The sequence below is a fragment of the Epinephelus lanceolatus genome, chromosome 9 (assembly GCF_041903045.1).
Source record: "Epinephelus lanceolatus isolate andai-2023 chromosome 9, ASM4190304v1, whole genome shotgun sequence".
In the NCBI taxonomy this organism is placed as follows: Eukaryota; Metazoa; Chordata; class Actinopteri; order Perciformes; family Serranidae; genus Epinephelus; species Epinephelus lanceolatus.
The window spans coordinates 31703947-31724119 of NC_135742.1; the positions used below are offsets into that span (position 1 = coordinate 31703947).

Genomic DNA, 20173 nt, shown 5'->3' on the forward strand with positions numbered 1-20173 from the left:
TTTGTTTTCCAAAAAAATGATTCACTGACAAAGACATGCACAGTAAATTTGTGCTACAGTGATGTGACTTTTGTTTAGGGTTAATCAGACTCCCTGTTAGACCTTTATGACCTTTATGTTAGACCTACTGAACTCCAGTAACAGAAATTTAAATAGACTAAAAGCACTAAATCATGTTTATAAGCAATTTTCAGAAAATTTAGAAAAATCAGTCAACATCAAGTTGATAAAACAGTGTAAAATATGTTTTGGGAGTTGTTAAAACAGTGATGCCCTGAAGGAATGGCCAGGGGAGGCCACAGCCACCCTGATACAATCATTGCCCCCTTCACCGGCCCCATTTCATAAAAATAACAGGAAACAATTGGAGGCCTCTGTGTGGTGTTTTTGAACTCAAGTATGCCTGTTCCCAGTGAATGTTTTGCTCCTTACAATCCAAGAACTCCTTCAAATTAAATTTATATATGTGTCTTTTTAGGAAAAGGACAATCAGCCTAGCTAAAGAACAATAAATCACCTAACAGATGTAATACCGATACATAACTAAAACAGGATTGCTGTGGAACTTAGAATGTTACCTGTACCAATATTAATCTATGCACATCAGATACTTAGTATAAGAAACCAAAGTATGTCAGTATGTGATTCCTTAACTCTCCATATTGACATAGTTTTCAACTAGCTTATATACTTCAAAAGCATAATTTAATTCCTGATATTCAGTTATGGCTTTTGGTTTTGGTGTACCACCCCAAGATTTTCAGTGGCCCCATCTGGCCACCCCTATGAAAATTTATGGGAGTGCCACTAGTTAAAGAGGATGTAAATCTCAGTGACCCCAAACAGAACATTAGGGTTAATGGCTGGTCATTTCCACTCAGTGATACTGACACCTACAAAGCATGTAGTAAGATATTAATCATAACGAGGAAGTAACAAGCCAAAGTCAATAGAATTATTTTACTCTCAAATTCCAGTTAGTGTTCATGCTGTAATGGACCATGAAAGAATGGATGAGTCACTCAGGGCCTCTCCCGCTGACCTCTCTTTTAGGCACTCGCATCACTGAAGAGAGGCTGTCTATCACCCTGGTATGGGAATGTTTGTGAGTGTGTGTGTGTGTGTGTGTGTGTGTGTGTGGGCCCCCAGCACTGGACGTTATCTGACACAATGTTTGTGAGAGGCTGAGACATGCTCGTCGTGTCCGCCAGGCAACCTTGGCAACATGGCCATTGGAACAGTGAGGTGATGTGTGTGTTTATCTATGTGATGATAGCCCAGTGGCCTTGTGGGCAGTGCTCTTATATATACGGACACTTTCAAACCTCAGTTAGAAATCTAAGTCTTCCCTACAGAACTCTCAGCTGTTGGTTTACTTCTTTCAAGAAGTTTTGCAGCTCAGCCAAATATTGAATCTTTGTGATCTACTTGCTTAAAGTTTCCTAGTTCTGTTAAAGGTGAAAGAAACTCCTGTAACAAAATGCTGCCTGCAACCTTCAAACTGTGCGCTGGCATCTCCTATCGGCATATGAGGAACATGACAGGTGAGTGAGAACATTCAGCACTCTTGCCTTTTCTCTTTGTTTCATTTTATGCTCAAAATGCATATTCTCTTAGCGGAGTTCTGCATGGAGTGCAGGAGTGGCTAAATGAATCAATGGAGAAATGGAAAAGCAAAGAGGTTTACTGTTATTTTCTGTCTTGTGATTTTTTCTTTTGACTGCATGTGTGATCAACACATTTTTTTTTGTCTCCTAGGCCTGAGGAAGAACGCCTTGGTGGCCATTCACCATGAGCTGAACAGACTGGCAGGTCCAGGCCCCAGTAACTGGATCAGCCAAGTCCGCCGACGAAGCTCCCTCCTTAGTGAGTTGTCACATGATTATTTGAGACAGACAGAAATAATGCTCTCATAGAGTATCAGGCTAATTAATAAACTAGCTGAAACTGAATTCAGTGTTTTCCTTGTGAGATATTTATCTTAAAAATACAGAAAAATAATAGTGGAAGCTGAATGACTCGCTTTACTTTCTAGGTTCTCGGATTGAGGAGGAGCAGAGGTACAGCGAGGAAGAAATGTCCTACGTGAAGCAAGGTGAGAATGCACTGCAGAAGGCCATCAACATCCTCGGTGAACAGGACGGCTGGACCATTGAAACTGTAGCTGTGAGTATTGAGACAAGACACACAGAAAAGAAGAGCACTTCACTAATTAAATCAAAAGGTGCAGTGGCTGTCACCTTGTGATCAAAAATGTGGTTGTCAGTACCTGTTTACACCCCTCCTTAGGCAAATGGAGACAAAGTCTTGAGTAAGGTGTTACCTGACATCGGGAAGGTGTTCAAGCTGGAAGTGATGCTAGAGCAACATCCTGACACTCTTTATGAAGAGCTGGTGGGAAATATGGAGCAAATGGGGGAGTGGAACCCTAACGTCAAACAGGTCAAGGTAAGAAAGAGGCATATGAACAGGGATCCCTTTAGATTCTGCTATTTAAAATTCAGTTTCCCATATCACAACCAGATAAATCTCATATCAGAGCACTTACAGATTTTCACAATGGAATTCCACAGATCCTTCAAAAGATCGGCCAGGACACAATGGTTACCCATGAGGTATCTGCAGAGACGCCCGGCAATGTGGTGGGACCAAGGGACTTCGTTAGCGTCCGCTGTGCCAAGCGCCGGGGCTCCACATGCTTCTTGGCTGGAATGTCCACTCAGCATGCAAAAATGCCTGAGCAAAGGGGTGTGGTGAGGTGAGTTCCCACCTAACTGAAAGTAATGATTCTTTTCTTGATGTGTACATGCATGTAAGGAGTAAAAAGATCAGACTATTTGAGTGTAATGGATGGATGTGAGTACCTTATGCTGTTGAAACTGACGTTGTACATTGATCATTACATTATTTCAGAGCAGAGAATGGGCCTACCTGTATAGTGATGAAGCCCTGTGCTGAAGACCCTAATAAGACCAAGTTCACCTGGTTACTAAGTATAGATCTTAAGGTATGACTGCCATATTGGCATTTTCTTTCCCACATTAACCACAGTGATTTGCACTGAAATGCATTCAAAAACCCCTGTAAGCAATTGTGAATAGCCTACTCTGTTTCCAATGTTTTTTCCACTTTAGAAATGTGCTGACATCAGCTCGTGACAAGTTCCTTTATATGTTCATCTGCGCTTGGCACATTCCTGCAAGTGTTTCCATTACGTAGGCTACACTCCTACATGTAGCTACATGCTAACATGAAGTAAACATGTAATCTTGGTTGACAATGTTGTTAATTTCTTCCTGATTTCAGGATTTTTCTGGTTTTGAATATCTTGGTTTAGAAGCTTTTATTGGAGAGTTTTCACAGTAGAAAGTGCTGCTATACTCTGTTAGGCAACAGCCATTCTCTGGCTGCAAGTACACTGCTACATGTAGCTCCATGCTAACGTCTGGAAAATGTAATCTCAGTTTCAATTGTTGTTAATTTCCCCCCGATTTCAGATCATATTCCTGCTGGGACATGTCTAGTTGAGAAGATTTTGATTTAGAGGCTTCTATTTTTCATTTTTCATGATAGAAAGTGCTGCTATACTCTGTTACAGTCATACCCAGATGCAATGGCGGTGCACAGAATACCCAGAATCTCAGACCACTCAGAGCAGACTGAGCTTTTTATCTGGACGGGGCTTAATAAGAAAGGCACTAAAAGAAAAAACATTTCAGACAGAGGGTGAATCCAGGTGTTCCAGCAGAAACAGTACAATGAAAATAAAGTGTATACTATATAAGTATCTGAAACTGAGCATAATAGGTCCCCTTTAAAAATGAAATAAAAGACAACAATCCCATTTTAACATTGTCTTTGTCTTTGTCATCTGCAGGGATGGATCCCAAAAACAATCATCAACAAAGTGCTCTCTCAGACGCAGGTGGACTTTGCCAACCACCTCAGGCAAAGGATGGCTAATAATGTTTCTATGGAGATGGCTCATGCCTGCTGACACAGGATGCCTCTTGAGCTTTGGCACAGTGCGCTCAACAGTACCAGAGGAGCAACCCCGTGCTCATTAAAAAAAATTGTAGGCTACAAATCTGCTTATACCTGCTGAAACAGTATGAAAATCCAGAGTGTATTAAGGAGATCAGAGCAAGATGACACTTGTTTGAGATCTAAGGAAAACCTGAGCACAGATGTTGGTTTCAATTGGCAAATGCATGTTTCTCTTGCCCCTGGTAATAGAAAACCTGTCATGAGATTTTGCATCTTGCACACTGTGTGCCTTGATTGTTTCTGACACATTCATCCACATCACTTCATTTTGCCTTGGCAGACACTTTGAGTCAGTGTGAGCAGTTAAACGTGTTATAAACTGCGCATAGTTTCCTCCTGATAACACCCCAGTTATTGTCCCCCCCTCTGCTGTGAAGTTGCACTTTTATTTCGTGTTTTATTTATTGATGTTGTGCAGATGCATTTCATTACAGTGACTGCCAAGTGAATAAAAGATTGCAATGTCATTGGTATTAATGTTTTTATTCTTTTATTATACTGTTTGAAAGCAGTTCTGAGAATGATTACTCCATCCTGTCCTCATGCATGAGAACCCAAATAAAAGCTCATAAAACATTGCACTCGTCATGATTAACTACAAAGATAACAAATAAAAACATAGTCCACACACATAGTTGGTCACACAGACTTAAAAAATAACACAAATTCTTGTACTGCAGGGGAAAAAATACAAAGCAAAACAGAAAACTGAATGGAAAACCTTAAACTCATCTTGGAGATTCCACTTTGACAGGGAGGAGAAAGATGAATTCAAAGGCTCTTTTTTAAACCATGAGAAATGTAGTTCATAAAAAGATGTCTTCCTGTTCCTTGATGGATTTTCAGACTGACAGTTTGCCAAAACGAGCAGGTGTTTGGCCATTCAGATGTGTGAGGAGCCCAGCAGCGAGCAGTTCAGCGTGAGCCAGCAGCACATTCCCCAAGATCGAGTAACAGTGAGTTTCATCCCAAACAGGAAATCTGTCCTCCATTATTGCCAGTTGTGTAACATTTTTCCTATTTTGTGAGTCGATCCAAAATGTTTTGTAACAACACATTTTCTTGGATGTAGTTAAGGCTACATGGGCAGCCAGGATGAGTTAAGTTTAGGAGTCAAGGTCTCACTTCTGTCTCACATGATGAAGTTGGCTGCACGATATTCACAAGCACTACTACAGAATTATTTATTCATGACATACCAGTTAGGCCTGAGGAAAGTTTCTGAGGTGAAATAGGAAGTGAGCTGTAACCTGTGGGCTGTGGTGACTGCTTTCCCCTTCCTTACATAATCTTTCTGAGAATTTAGGCCCAAGACAAATGCCCAGTTTGGTTGATCCTGACTCCATTGTCCTCTAAATAAAACAAACTTTAGCAGAATAGGTCCAAGGGCTGCCTTGTGCAATGCAAAACAAACATTTTTTTCTGGAAAGAATGTTCCAGAGGGTAATAATTGACATCTGCTTGAAATCCCTTAAAATCTGAACATAAGCAGATGTGAGGAGAGTTGCACAGCCACTTGGAGATCTTGTTCTTGTATTTGTGTATCGAGAGGAAAGGAGAAATTCTGACTTAGGAAAGGGAAAATTATTCAGTGCAGTGCTTCCGTATGTAATAAGGACAGTAAGACAAAACAAGCTATCTGGCAGTCTGAGCCTCGATTAAATGTTATGATTTTATCCAGTTTCCATCAATGTGTCCTTGACTAAAACATAACTCTAAACGTCAACCTTTTTTCTCTTGGGGAGAAATGTAGGCAAATCCTTGCACTTTATAAGCTTTCCAGAGGGGTTAAGGGACTGTTCATTACTTATGTGGAGGGAGGGGGTGGTGCAAAAAGGAGGGAGCATGTCAAATAATTTTTTAACTGGAGAGGGACTTATTTTTTCATTATTTATTTATTCACTTTGTCTTGGGAGGGGCATACAAATTTAAATGTTTGGTTTTGGTATTTACCATTGATTAAAAAAATATATAATAATATGTTTTCTTTAGAAATTGCCAGAACCAACTATATAATTCATCATAGCCAGAAACTGTAAAAATAGAAATTATCATTGGATTTTTAAATTTCCAGTGGACACATCATGTACGACAAACTCTTCTGTCCGAAAAAAAAAAAGAACCAAATCTGAGCTTAACATAGTAATATTTCATCAAAACCACTTTATTCTACGTCATCCGAAATAAACTGTCAACACTAACTGCCCAGCATGCACAACAAGGGTGAAAAACCAAGGCTTTTTTTCAACTTCAGATTTCATCTTCAACTTTTAACTTAAATAAGTTTAAAAAAATCTAATAGCTTAATTAATGTATGGTGGGGGTGGGGGGTTGTCATGCATTTTCTGCCAGTAACTCAGGGAGGCTCAAGCAAAAATAAATGTAGCTTTGGGGAGTGTCAAAAAAAAAAGCCACCAGGCACCCCACCCTTGAAGTAGCTACAGAGCAGTCCCTAAGTTAAAAAAAAATCTTTAATAATTGATATATTCATAATTAGATTTAGAGAAATAATGGCACTCTTCATTGTATCTTAAGCAAAGAAGAGTATGTGCTGAAGGGAGGTGCAGACAGAAAAGGAGGTCACAGGCTCCCTGCTCTCTGAGCCTACCATATCTGTGAGAGAGAGAGAGAGAGAGAGAGAGAGAGAGAGAGAGAGAGAGAGAGAGAGAGAGAGAGAGAGAGCAATGACGTAATGAAGTTACAGCCCGACGGGGAACCACAATTCCCAGGATGCACTTGAAATTACCGTGGCCACTGGACGGGGGAAGGGAAGCTGAGATTGGAGGGAGAAATAGTCAAAAACTGAGGTACTTTCTTAATGCTTTATATCGCATTATATAGTCGGACAGCCCACAGCACGCAATGTTTTGTAGCGTTTTTAATATACGTTATAGACGAAAGCAGATTAATCCGTATGTTGCTGTCGGATTTGGGCACAGACTCCATCCCCGTTACAGTTCAATAGAGCTACTGCTAGCCCGTTAGTTAGCCTGACAGCTGGCTTCTCTTGTGTTAGCTTGCTCTCAACTACATAATTGGACTTGATATTCATGGCATAAATTATACAGCTAATTGCGGCTAATTTTGGCCGGCTTGCATGCAGTGTGTGCGGATAGTGCTTTGTCGGTGTGACAAGGAGCTGTAGCTGCGTCTTTGTGCCTGCGGGGTTGCTAGCTGACATATTGCTAGCTTGTCGGTTGCTACAGATAATGTTAGCTATCTGACGTTAGGTCGCTATGAAGCTGTCAGAGCGGTGATATGGTACAGGAGGCGACTGTCATCTCACAAAGTTGGATTTATTCGGTACATTTCTGTGATTTCTGTCATGACACAGAGCTTGTACTCTGCGGTGCTGGACTTTGACACTCCTGTGTAACACATTTAAGGCTTTTAAAAAATCTTTCTGTGATTTAGACAGCAGTGGAGTGTTAGTAATAGTGTAACTTACAGTAAAAAATCTCCATTCCATATTACAAGTAAAAGTCATGCATTGAAGTGTCACTCAAAAGAAACTACAAAAGCATCAAAAATAAAAGTACTCAATGCAGAAACTAAATGCCCATTTAGTTGGGTAACGTTTATGTGTAATTAGCATTTAGTTGTTTCCTGACTGTTTCTTGGGTATTTTACTCCAGTACATAACATTAAGCTACGTGATAATAATAAACTAATAAAGTGCTTTTTAAATCAAAGTCACAAAGTGCTTTGCATGGTTGAACCCAGCTGTAAAACAATGCTGGATTTCAGCAAATAACATTAGGCAATTTTAAGAATAACAAAGAAACAGGAATCCCAACAATAAAGGTAAATACCACCAATGAAGCAGCAAAGCTAACAACTAACTGCCCTGAAGATGCACAAATGGAATGAGTCAAATGTAATCAATTAGAATAATATAAAAGTAATATAATCCAATACCAAATTACATTATAAGATGAACAAATCATATAAGATATGATATATATAAAATAAACAGTGTGCTAAAAGTAACAGATATGTTTTAAAGTGATGTAAAAGATGGCAGTGATTCTGCAAGCCTCACACCCTCAGGCAGGGAGTTGCAGAGCTGGGGGGGCCTTGACCACAAAAGCCCCGTCACCTTTAGTTTTGAGCCAGGATTGAGGAGCAGCCAGCAGAGCCCTGCCTGAGGATCTGAGGCTGCACTCTTGCTCATAGGGGAGCAGCATCACAGCTTTGTAGTTGAACTCCTGAAGTGTTATTTACGTAAAATCTTATCTCATAAAGTAACTTTTACAGCTGTCAAATAAATGGGGTAAATTGCAGTTAGAGTTGCAACAGTGTACCATTTCAAGGCGTACCGTGATATTAAAATTGACGGTTATTGCAAGGTGTACATTTGCTTATCTACGATATTGACAAAACAAACAGACAGAAAATGTCAACTTTATTTTAGTTACTTTTAAAAGTGAGACTTTTTTCACACACTTCGATTAAAAATGGTTTTAAGTTTGTTTAACCAAAAATAACATTTCTATTTTAATTCCTTTGAGGATCATTCTGACATGATAATAATTCTGCCATACCCTGATACTGTGAAACCACGATATTTTCTGAGACGGTTATCATTCCATGAAAATCTCAGACTGTTGTAACCCTAATTGCAATGTTGTTGTTGTAAAAGTATAAAGTAGCATGGTTCAGTTAAAGAGCAACTTCCTCAAATTTGTATTTAGGTATAGTAATTGAGTAATTTACTTTACACTACTGAATTTAGATTGCTTTGGCAAAAAACGTACATAGACAATAATACAAAGGACAACTTTTTAGTGCAATATAGTTAATAGTTTATATTATATAAGTTATAAGTATTCTTTAAATCAGTTTTGACATGGTTAAACTTATATTTTGCTTCACATTTTTATGCACCATTATGTAGTCTTGTCATGACACTGGAATTCCTAACTTTGGTAGTACCTTAAAAAAATGTTGATATTCAGTATTAATGTTACAATTACATTTTTTAAATGAAAAGATAAATATTACAAGGCCATAACATGGCAACAACATCTTTTTGTTTGATAAATATCAGAGAACAGGTGAATGTTTGTAGTCGAGAGTAGTAAACAAGAGAAACGCAGCAGGTACCTGTGTATCTGTACTGCAGAAAATGAGTATTGAAACAGCTTCGTATCGATATGTATCAATAAATTGATGTTTTCAACAGCACTATTATCATGTAAGTGTGTTTTCTCACTGGTAAACATTCTTTTTGTTCTAGTTTTCAGATATTATGTACATATGACAGCCCCTCCTCAGGACTCTGACCAAACAACAACTCTATCCATGACCCACATCTCACTGGACACCTTCACTTCTCACTTTGGACATGTGCTGCAGTTTCATGTGAGGCTGAAGACATAACACAGCATTAGTGCACAACTGTACTGGTACCTCTAGGTGCATACTGGATTTATCTTGAGTGCCAAAGTAATGAAGTGTCTCGGACGTGGAAAGCCCAGCCCTGAAAAGCAATGTCATTATCCAGCTTCTGCGTACGTCTGATGGGGCTGAGGAGCGGAGCCACTGGCCAAGCGGATCTGTGGAGGAGAGAAAGGAGGCAGGTTTCCAGGAAACTTCTGCACTGATGGATAGCCATTTCTTCCTGTCAGCTCTTGTGGACTGATACCTGCATATTCCTGTCAGAGTGCACACTCAAGGTTAGACTTTAGAGTAGCTAATAAGACCAGGCTGCCATCAGAACCCCACAGTCATCGCTATTACACAGAAGAAGAAAATATGATGTGCACAGTATGCATTTCCTCTGCCAGTGACAGTTTTGGGAAATCATACTGGTGAGTTTGGACGTTGAGTTCTCTATGTATATGAGGAGAAAAGGAGAAAAGTGTAGATATTTGCAGTCACTACAAATGTGCTCTATGGAAATCATGGTGGTCCTTGCATCAGCTCCTCAGCCCATCTCAGTCCATGACTACAGAAGCCTTTAGAGGCCACGATCAGGAACACGCTCGCCAGCCAACACACTCATATGCAATGGAAGAAGACATTGATGTCACAACCCTCTCTGAGGTAATATTTCACCTTTGGTCCTCAAGTTTGTGACTTTAATCTCATTCCAGTGTTTGGGTTTATAGCAACTTAACCCCATTAAAACAGAAAGCTTGACAGCAACACCTGCTGTGTTGATCAACAGAATAGAAGTTGGTGCCGTCTTGCACCTGTTGCCATACTGATGTAGTCACCCTCAGAGATAAATTTTCCTTTCTTGTACCACACTGTTGTATAATAAACAATTAAGAGCTAATGTGTTTAAGAAGTTCTGTCACACGTGTTTAACTTAAGGCCTAAGGTCAACAGTTGTCCCTCTGCTTTAGCTGTAATCTCCGGTCTGGCTGGCTTGGCATGTTGCTATGGCTTCAGCTGACAGGGCATTTCCCTTATCCCCAGCTTGGTTTTCCAGCCGTAACATTACTTATTGCTCCCTGGCTTCTATCCTTGTGTATCGCTTCTTTTTTAAACAGTTGGATAAGTATATCCCCTGCCTGGCTGGATGCAGTGTAACAGGGCAGGGACAGTTTTCCTCAGAGGAAGTACACCCTTGAGTTACTAAATCTGCCCTCACTAAATCCATCAACACAAAATGCATACTAAAAAAAAAAAAACAGAAGTGTTAGCACGTGCTTTACTTCTGAGGCCATTTTGAGATTTATTTGGTGTGCTGCACTAAATATGTTTCACATAGTTTTAGTTTTCAGGGATGCCAGAATGACCAAAAGTGAGAACATAATAGAGCAAACAATTATGATGAATTTTGCATGTCTTAAAGCAGTGAAAGCTGCACTATTTTTACATTGTGTACATGTCTGAAGCATCTGCTCTGTGTTGCTGCTGCCCCCCTGTCAGGGCCTGAATGGTTTGTCCCGTGAATGTAAACCATTAGAGGATATCACCAATGGACACTCCAACCATAAGCCTGTGAGTACAAATCTCTTTTAACTGATCCATCGTAGTTTCTTTGCAAGTATTTAGAAATTGAAAATTCTAACTTTTGTCTTCTCAGGTCATGAACGGACTGATAATTAGTCATAATGTCAAAGACCACACCAACGGCAGCGCACCACTCAGATCCCTGCCGGTAATTCAGTTTCATTCTTAGCATCTCACTGTACCCAACGTGTCCCTCCTGGAACATGAGGTAATCCATTGTTTGGTGATTGTCCAGATTTCAGCACTGAAGCAGAATGGTCTTCTGCAGAACCTGGCAGCTGGAGGGGACCAGCCTAAACCTGCAGGTAACACACACATACTCTCACACAACCTCTCTTTAGTCTCACATCGTCTTCCCAGAGGAATGAGAGACAGTGTATCCTAGATACCAGGCAGCTGGTGCAGATAAAAATTCCCTCAGGAGTGCAGGTTGGCTGCTTGGAGGAGGCACAGGGTCTCAGTGGCACTCTGAGTGATGCAGGTCTGTAAGACTGGAAGGATTTATGACTGATGATGAACAACTGGATGGGTGTCAGCCAGTGCACCATAGCCGATTGGCTGAGTAGATATTCATTCCCAATCAGTGCTTCTGGTGAAGTTTGTTTGTTTGTTTGTGTGAGAGTGTGCGACAAAATTGGGTGTTTGTTTTCTTACCTACATTTTTAAAATTATCCCTACAGAGGAAAATGTGGAGTTGGAAAAGGCCAGGGAGGAGTGGGAGGCTCTGGAGAGCGTCCAACCAGGTCAGATGCATCTCACTCCCCCAATCCCAAATGGATCCCTTACAGACTCGTTGACTCAAGCCCTATGCCCTTACAGACCTTGGACCAATTCCATTTCTTCCCCTTCCCCTTGGATCCATTTGGGATTGGGGGACTGTTTCACCTGTTTGCATCAAGTTTAGGGCTGCACAATATGTCGTTTTTGTATCATCATCATCATCATCATCACGATATCAACTTGTGCAATAAACACATAGCTAAAGACTGTAGGCACTTTTTTGGTTAGTTAGAGAGTACCAGTAATAAACTGTTTTGTGTCTTTTGTGTTTAGTTCAATTTGTTCAATAAAGGAAAGCTGTACACTGAAAGCAGCAGAAAGGCAGAACTGAGTACACTTCAATATCTGTTTTTTTTATAAATATATCATGATATTCAACAACGTTATCTCATATATTCCTCATATTGTGCAGCCCTAGATAAGATAACAATGACTTTATCTGTTTTGTCTGTAAGTTGCTGTTCTAAAAGAGTAACTTTGTCTGTAATATTCCCCAGCTCTCACTGAGGACTCAAACCCGACCCCGATCATCTCCTTCAACGAAGCCTTGCAGTACTTCCAGACCACAGACCTCGGGGACTTGCTGGTAAGGAACATTGCATATCCAAAATTCTCAAATAAGAGCTGACATTTCAATAATGGCCAACTCTCGAATGATAGCAGGAGGAGTGGATTGTTGGAACAAATAAAGGCTAGTCGTTGCCTAAATATCAGTGAAAGATTTTTGGGTTATATGCACACTTTGAGTTTGATGTCTTCACAGTAAAAGCGTTCCAGGAATAGGAAGGGAGGTGCTAGAAGCATTTACTTGTGAAACAAAGGAAATTTGAAATGAGGAAGAAAATAAAGAAATAAAGGCCTGATAAAATATTCAAATTAGAATCAAGTGGATTACTTGTGGATGTGTTTAATAATTTAGTTGATAGTTCTAACTATAATTTTAAAGTGGTATTGTATTTCTGCCTTCTTCATCTGTAGAAGAACATCCAGCCAACCATTCGCAGAACAGGTCTGGCCGCGATCACACACTTCCTCTTCGGACCTCCAAGGCTGCACAGGGAGCTTCTGGAGGAGAGGGATCTGGTCTTTGCCATCGCACAGTGTGAGTTTGTGTTTGCTGGGCCTGTTTGTATAATCATCCCACCATGTGTATACTCTGGAATGTTTCTAATAAACCACTCACTGATTTTCACTGCATATTTGTGTGTGTGTGTGTGTGTGTGTTCTATAGGCCATGTGGACAACAGCCAAACGGTCCACATGCGTGTCCTTCAGACCATTTATAAGCGGCTGATTGGCAGCAGGCTGGACTGTCCGCGCTATGGGGCTCACTGGGAAAACATCGGCTTTCAGGGTAAGATACCTGTACACTCCTTTGCCTCAGATACTGATCTTTATCCAAAATTATTGACAATATTTACACCAAACAAGGAAACACCATGACTCAATGTATTGTTTCGTTGTCTTTGTGTTTGTTTTTTTGCTGCACTGCAGGTACAGACCCAGCCACTGACCTACGTGGCACTGGTTTTCTGGGACTGATGCATACGCTGTACTTTGTGATGGACCCAGAGACTCTACCGTTGGCTAGAGACATCTTCAAGTTATCACAACACCCTACACAGGTATCAGCAGGTCATAAAAGACACTCCTGTAAGGCAATTTGCTCATGTCAAACAATGTGTGTATGCATGTGTTTTATTCAGGAATCAGATTTCACTAATCCTTCAGAGACACTGTCACACCTCCCACTTCAGACGTGCTACTTTGTAGCTGACCCTGACCTTTGTCCTCCCCGCAGAGGGAACTAGAACGAAAAAGAGAATTTCCCCTCAGGGATCAATAAAGTCAGCCACAAGACGAGCCTGTTTCAGGCCTTGCTCCTGTAGCCTCTGTAAGCACTCCTTGTGGACCAAAATTTCCTTGTGTATTTTCTCTGCTTTAGAACTTTCCATTCAGTGTGATGTCAATCAACATGACCCGCATTGCTCTGCAAGTACTCAGAGAGGAAGCCTTGTCCAAGTGAGTCACTGGTCCTCAGTTTTCCTTTTACTGCACCTTCTTGAGTATGTGTTTGGCTGGCTGTCTATTTGTCACACTGTATTTCTCCACCAATGCTCTTGTCTTCGCTCACGCCAGGGAGTGCAATCGTCGTCAGCAAGTGGTTGGTGTGCTGAATGAGTTCTACGTTGCCACATATTTGCACCTGTACCAACTGTGGAAGACCCAACAGAAGACCATTGTTGACTCTGGCTTTGTACTGAAAGGTAAAGAAAATGGTGGATGGAGTCCACTATTACTAAGCACTTTGAAATCAGCCTTGTTCATTCATTTGTAGATCTGTCATTGTGTAGCACATGCTTTGTATTGTGGTGACAATGTTGCATGTATTAGAGTTGTTTGTATTTTATTTATATATATATATATATATATATATATATATATATATATATATATATATATATATGATAATCCATCAGCAAAGGGGGCTCCAGCACTTTTACATATCAAAGTCTGTCAACAGGTCTTTGGGAGGACCACTGCAAATGAGAAAACAGTTGTATAAAGCCTGGCTCCAGAGGGAGCTGCCTGAAATCAGATAAAATTTCCTTGGGAAATTGGGATTGAGTCAGCAATGGTTGGGTCTAGTTATTACAGATACTACTGGATTCTATTATTGAGGCCACATGAGTCACTGGCTACTAGCATAATACATCAGAATCCCCAATGACATGTGGTATTGTTTTGACAAACTAGAAGAATGTGTGAAATTGAAAAGATGATATCTCTGGTTCTGCTGCATTGATTTAGACTTTGTACATCAGTAGTCCAAGAATGTTAGAGGAATACTAAATTGTTGAAGTTATATTGGTTGTATTCTTTTAACTGCATGTTTTGTCCGGCTTTTTGCCAACTGAGAGTGAAATGAGAAGGTGGATGCCATGTTTCATGCGTGGTATCAGTCTTGTCATGTATTTTCAAAAATGTCGAGCTCTTCCTTTAAAACATGAACCATGGGTCTATGCATTGAACACAACACTCAGAAGCACAGTTGAACACAGATTGTCATTGCAGCATGAGTCCCACCGTTTCTGTGTTTCTAACCCCTCAGAAGTGGAGCTGTTTGCCAAAAAGAACCCCAAGCAGATGCTGCGCCGACTAGAGGTCTTCCTGAAAGAGAGGCGGGCAGGCGGAATCCCCCGTGGGACGTCGCCAGACCCTCAGGCCCAACAGCCCTCTCCTAGCCTGGGGGCCAGAGCTGGGACGGGACAGGGAAGCAAGGGAAAGGAGTTGCACTTCACGGGAGTGTGTGATCTACCGCCAGACATGGAGGGAGAGGCCAGACTCATCTAAGCTAGACTCTGTGTGTGTGTGTGGGTGTGGGTGTGTGTGTGTGTGTATGTGTGTGTGTGTATGTGTGTGCGTGTGCGCGCGTAGGTACATGCGTGTGCGTGCATGCTATGTGTGTGTGTGTCTGTGTTAGCAATCCTGTTTGTGAGTACATCTATCTCGGTATGTGTGATGTGTGAGTGGCTTACTCTCAGAGAGCTAGAACCCCACCAGTCCCTGATCTAGGACCTGCTATCTGAACCTATTCAAACACTTCCACTCCTTCCACTGACGCTGGGGTGCTGCACTTTCATCAGATTAAGCTTGGAGGTCTCTCAGAGTTATATTTGGTTTTTTTTAATTGATTCATTTATTTTTTTAAACAAAGAACAGACAAATATAAAGAGCTGATGCGGGCCAGAAACACAAGATGTCACAAAAACAACAAAGTGAATGTGTGTGCACTTTTTTTGTAGATTTAGTAGCCAAATTGATTAAACTCTACCTGCCTAGAAGGTCAAAACGTACACACTTGTGTCCCTAGGATCCCTCAGTCAGGGTAAATTAGCATTGCAGAGGGGGGAGCATGGGATGGAGCGGCTTCTTAACAGGTTTGACATTCTCTCTTGCTCTGAGATACGGCTCCATCACGGGAGCACGCTGACAGCTCATGATACAAGCTGAGGGCGGCATTGTCAGGCATATTGTTAAACGCTCTGTTAACTTTATGGTGATAAGAGAGAAATGAACCAGTTTCAAGCCCTGCGACAGAGCAAACAGAAGCAGGTTTTCTCTCAGCTTGACTGAAGAGCATCAGATAGAAAACCTTGGTAGATTACAGAATTTTTTTTTTTTTTAAGTGGGGAACAGAAATTGCCGGTACATGTTGTTCTCAAATATCTCACACAGTAGACTTTGAATGCAGCTTGCTTTGATGGTCTGATCACTTTGCTTTCTCTATCAGAGCGTCAATTAAATATATGTCATGTGAAAGATGTACAAAAATGGACACTTCCAGATGTGTGGCGGTATAGCTAGATGTTGGTGTACTCATGGTTGCCAGGGGGGTCTGATAGACTAGGTGCAGAGCTCCCACTTAATATGGGGGAATTTATTTTTAATTAAAATGGTAACTTTTTTTAGTCCTCTCTGAATGGTAGCTGTCATAACTTCACAGTTATGTATAAAATCCCTTCAGTAAACAGATAGCTGAGTGGCCATAAGAGGGATTTTTAACACTGTTAAATTCCACCGTCAAGAACGTCTCAAAATCTGAATTCTTAAGTTTTCGCGGTTAAAGCCAAGGAGACACTTCTTAACAGAGTCTGTGTGCTTGGCTTGGTCCCAGCTGAAGTGGAAGGTCTGGTATGAGCTTTCTCTACATTCCGTTACAAAGCATGTGATTGTAATTTTTTTTGACCAGTTAAAAATTTATTCCAGTGTGTGTGTGCGTGTATGTGTGTGTGAGAAATAAAATGAATGAGCTGATATTGATGAAGGGTGCCTCTCCTCGGAGATGTATGGTACAGTATGCAATCCCAGCTCTCACTCAATGATAATCAAAACGATAGTGCTGTGTGACGATAGAAATCGTTCCTAACTTCAGGGTTTGTGCGCTTGTGCAAGTGAATGCATTTGTGTGTGTGTGTGTGTGTGTGTGTGTGTGTGTGTGTGTGCTTGCGCGTGTGTGTGTGTGCGTGCGTGCGTGTGTGTGTGTGTCGTATGACAGGAACTGACTACAGATGGGGTGCTTTCCTCTGCACACAATAAGCCAGCTTTACTAAGTACTTGATCCATCAAGCTGCAATGACGGTACTTATCATTTTAAAAATGGTACATAACATTTCCGTGGACAAGATTTGTCCTAAAACAAAGAACACATTCTTTGGTTAGCATTTTTAAAAAAAAAAACAGATGTTGGCTCTGGACACAGCTGGAGTCAGCAGCACTGTGGCCTAGGATGGGCAAAGCTCCTCAGCAAAGCTGGTTCCTGCTTTGTGCTAATGTGAAACCATCTCCCATCATTGTAGTCTCAATCTGTAGCATGTTCAGGTAGCACTAGTACTGTAGCATCCTATAGCCTCCTCCTCTTCGTAAAGCTTGTTGATGTCATGTCTCAGTTACAGTCCGTAGTGTCAATGAGTGCGCAAACTGTTACTACTATAGCACATTTATTTCGTATTTGCATCAAGCCTCCTTCAGTAGACACACATTTAGGTGGTGCAGCGTATGTTTGGAGAGATGTGGGATAAGCTTGACATGTTATTGAGCTCAACCTTGTCTTCTAAGAAGGTAACAGTAAAAATGGTGCCTACATCCAGTGGAGCCATGTGGGGTAGAGCGCTGGTTTGTCCTCGCTTCCTGTTTTTGTTCTTCTTTCATTTGAGCCACCGTGCCACAGTAGACTTCCTCCATTCATGTAACGCAGTAAACAGAGTTGATGTGACCCCCCTAAAACACGCAGGCCTAATTGATATATACATTCAGCGCGCAGGCACGTACATGTTCTGTGTCAACATGTACTTAGATGGTTGTACTTTGCCATCTCCACCATATAACTTCAAAAATGAGCTGATGTAGTTTAGCCAATTGTTTGCGAGTGTTTTTGACTGAACAGGAAAAATTTGCACTGTTGTAGATATTTGATAGTATGCGTGACGTATGCAAGAGGAAACAGGCCATCTTCAATAGCCATAATGTTCATTAGCGCCCACCTCATGAAACAGGCTTCGTGGAGTCCCCTCCTCGCTCTTTAAAAAAAAACAAAAACGATTGCACCACGGATATGATCTCACATTTAGTTCTATTAAATTTTAAACTGAGGAGCAGTACAGTGTATGTAAATCAGGAAGTTTGTATATAGAGAATTAATGATTGTAACTGTATGATTGTCTGTAGGGCATTATACTGAAACACATTGCTTACCTCAAGACTTGAGACAAATCTCTCCTTTCTCTCTCCTGATGTTTGTTTGGCCTCTCAGTCAGACTCTACCTTTTTACGTTTCCTTACCCCTAGGCCTTCTCTCATACCAATTGGACATGTTATATAATGTATATTCAACACCTGAAGCACTACGTAATAGCAAACTAACACGAAAGCTGGTCAATGTCATGTGTATTCTATTTAAAGACACATTTATAGACACTATTATAGGCCCACACGCGCTCTGATACACATCTGCAGATGATTAAAAATCCTCTTAAAAACGATCTATAATTGGCTGATGTTTACCATGTTTGAAATAAGCTGGTTTTCTTGTGGCTTCAGTGATAGTACAGTATACTTTTGCTGTGTTTAAGTGTTTGATGTCCAGAAAACACTCAGAAACAATCCAGTCTTTACAGCTACAGTCACAAACCAACAGTTCAATATATGATTGTAAAGATATAGGCTTGATTAGCAGTCATAATACGGTGTATGCTTTGACCTTGGTATATATATTCAGTATCCAAACAAGGCCTGATTTATCCTCTCATATTACCAAAAGTTATATTTTCAGCAGTTGTAATAGATCATATTCTTATGCGTTGATCATTGTTTGGAATCTCCTTAGTTGTGAAACCAGAACCAAGAGAAATTACAAAAAAAAAAAAAACGGGTTCTTGCAGGATGTCGGATGCTCTGAGAGGTGTGTGAAGTTCTGCTTCCTACAGCAGCAGCTTGGCAAATACAATCACTTCTCTCAATATCCTGCGCTTTATATGAAGGTGTTTTACTGTTGCCGTCGTCGTCATGTCCCTCAGAGCATTTTATGACTGTACCTTGATTGTAGAAGCCCTATTTTATACTGAGAGTTATTTCAGAATACAGTATGTGCTGTTGTACATTAAATGTATTGTATGGAGAAGCTAAATAAATGCTGTTTAAAAACTAATATATTTTCTCTGTGGAATCAATGAACCCCTATGTAAATACAAATTTTCACACTATATTTTTCCCTGGGTCAGTACACAACAGATCAGTATATTTTACCGTATTGTTCCAACATGCCTTTAGAGTGTCACTGCCAGTTCAATTTTCCCCACAAGGATTCTCCAAAGATGTACAACTTCTTTTGTGTTTTGCAAGATCTTCCTGGAGCTTTCTCACCACCATACGCATTTTAAGGCTAACTGTTTTTGTTTTGTTTTGTTTTGTTTTGTTTTTTTCATTATCCAGGGTTTCTGTGGGTCCGTGAAATTCTTGAAAGCCACGGCCTTGGAAATTTAAGTTCTTTTGATATATTTTTTTACTTAATGTTTGTAAAAAGGCTATATTGGTAAAATATGCAAGTAGCTGCTAGATTTGCTTCACTTTGCTTCACTCAGCAGCCAAAAACACAATGGCAATCTATTGAGTGGCTGGTAGATTTTGGAATCCACTACCCATGATGGCATGTGGTAAAAAAGTTAGTATAGCAAAACTTCAATTAAAAGTTGTATCAGTATGCCAGGTGCAGTAATCCTTGAGTGCTGTAACTCACTCACTCTCTGAATGTGTTCTCTGTCTGAGCTAGATCAAATGAATGATTCATAATTGATATATTATCTGAAGCTGAAATTTGAGACAAGTAATATTTATACTTTTTCTTTTTTAAAGGAATTAAAGGCCTGTCCCAAATATAGGCCAATTGATTTCATTGATTTAAGCAAATAATAGCCCAGGCTATTAATTGAAGTTTTACGGTATTGAACCCTGCCTGCCACCATCTACACAGGACAGTTGAGAGGTGTTCACGCATTCAAGCCTCACTCTTTTAATAGTTGTCTGAGCCTCTGTAGAGCCTGCTGGTACTCATTATTGAAATTCTCAGTGCTGTAACTGCATTTAACCTTGGTCAGTGTCTTGAACTATGCCATATTAGATCCTTGAATTGGAGGGAAGTGGGTCTGAAAACTCTTAAAACTGGATGCATGAGAAGGTGTGGGGACCCTGATTATCAGTTCATCTGTTGATGATTTTTTGTTTCAGTTATATGATTAATTGTTTTGTTTTTGTAATATTTAAAAAGCCATTAAAAGTTCTTAGAGCCCTGTCAGAGACAGACAGAAAGCAGCAAATCTTCATA

General features: G+C 40.5%; 2 protein-coding genes across 2 annotated transcripts; both read left to right on the forward strand.

Annotated features, from left to right (window-relative positions):
* Window positions 1–1338: 1338 nt before the first annotated feature.
* star (steroidogenic acute regulatory protein) lies at window positions 1339–4512 on the forward strand. The gene is made up of 7 exons (XM_033619314.2): window positions 1339–1544; window positions 1759–1866; window positions 2036–2166; window positions 2290–2448; window positions 2574–2758; window positions 2914–3007; window positions 3878–4512. Exons 1-7 carry the CDS (start codon window positions 1481–1483, stop codon window positions 3995–3997), a joined length of 861 nt encoding a protein of 286 aa, XP_033475205.1. The 5' UTR covers window positions 1339–1480; the 3' UTR covers window positions 3998–4512.
* A 2194-nt stretch (window positions 4513–6706) lies between these two features.
* Window positions 6707–19000, forward strand: elmod3 (ELMO/CED-12 domain containing 3). The gene is made up of 13 exons (XM_033619967.2): window positions 6707–6854; window positions 9287–10095; window positions 10930–11001; window positions 11087–11161; window positions 11249–11318; window positions 11694–11756; window positions 12291–12379; window positions 12772–12895; window positions 13025–13147; window positions 13288–13418; window positions 13739–13815; window positions 13933–14060; window positions 14906–19000. Exons 2-13 carry the CDS (start codon window positions 9994–9996, stop codon window positions 15145–15147), a joined length of 1296 nt encoding a protein of 431 aa, XP_033475858.1. The 5' UTR covers window positions 6707–6854; window positions 9287–9993; the 3' UTR covers window positions 15148–19000.
* The last annotated feature ends 1173 nt before the right edge of the window (window positions 19001–20173 follow it).

What these genes read in the sequence shown, in the direction of transcription:
- star (XM_033619314.2), top strand. Translation starts at nt 1,481, where the DNA reads ATGCTGCCTGCAACCTTCAAACTGTGCGCTGGCATCTCCTATCGGCAT. An exon ending in CCGACGAAGCTCCCTCCTTA is followed by an intron (nt 1,867 to 2,035) that starts GTGAGTTGTCAC and finishes TTTACTTTCTAG; the next exon opens with GTTCTCGGATTGAGGAGGAG. An exon ending in GAGCAAAGGGGTGTGGTGAG is followed by an intron (nt 2,759 to 2,913) that starts GTGAGTTCCCAC and finishes ACATTATTTCAG; the next exon opens with AGCAGAGAATGGGCCTACCT.
- elmod3 (XM_033619967.2), top strand. Translation starts at nt 9,994, where the DNA reads ATGACTACAGAAGCCTTTAGAGGCCACGATCAGGAACACGCTCGCCAG. An exon ending in GGAAAACATCGGCTTTCAGG is followed by an intron (nt 13,148 to 13,287) that starts GTAAGATACCTG and finishes GCTGCACTGCAG; the next exon opens with GTACAGACCCAGCCACTGAC. An exon ending in CTCTGGCTTTGTACTGAAAG is followed by an intron (nt 14,061 to 14,905) that starts GTAAAGAAAATG and finishes CTAACCCCTCAG; the next exon opens with AAGTGGAGCTGTTTGCCAAA.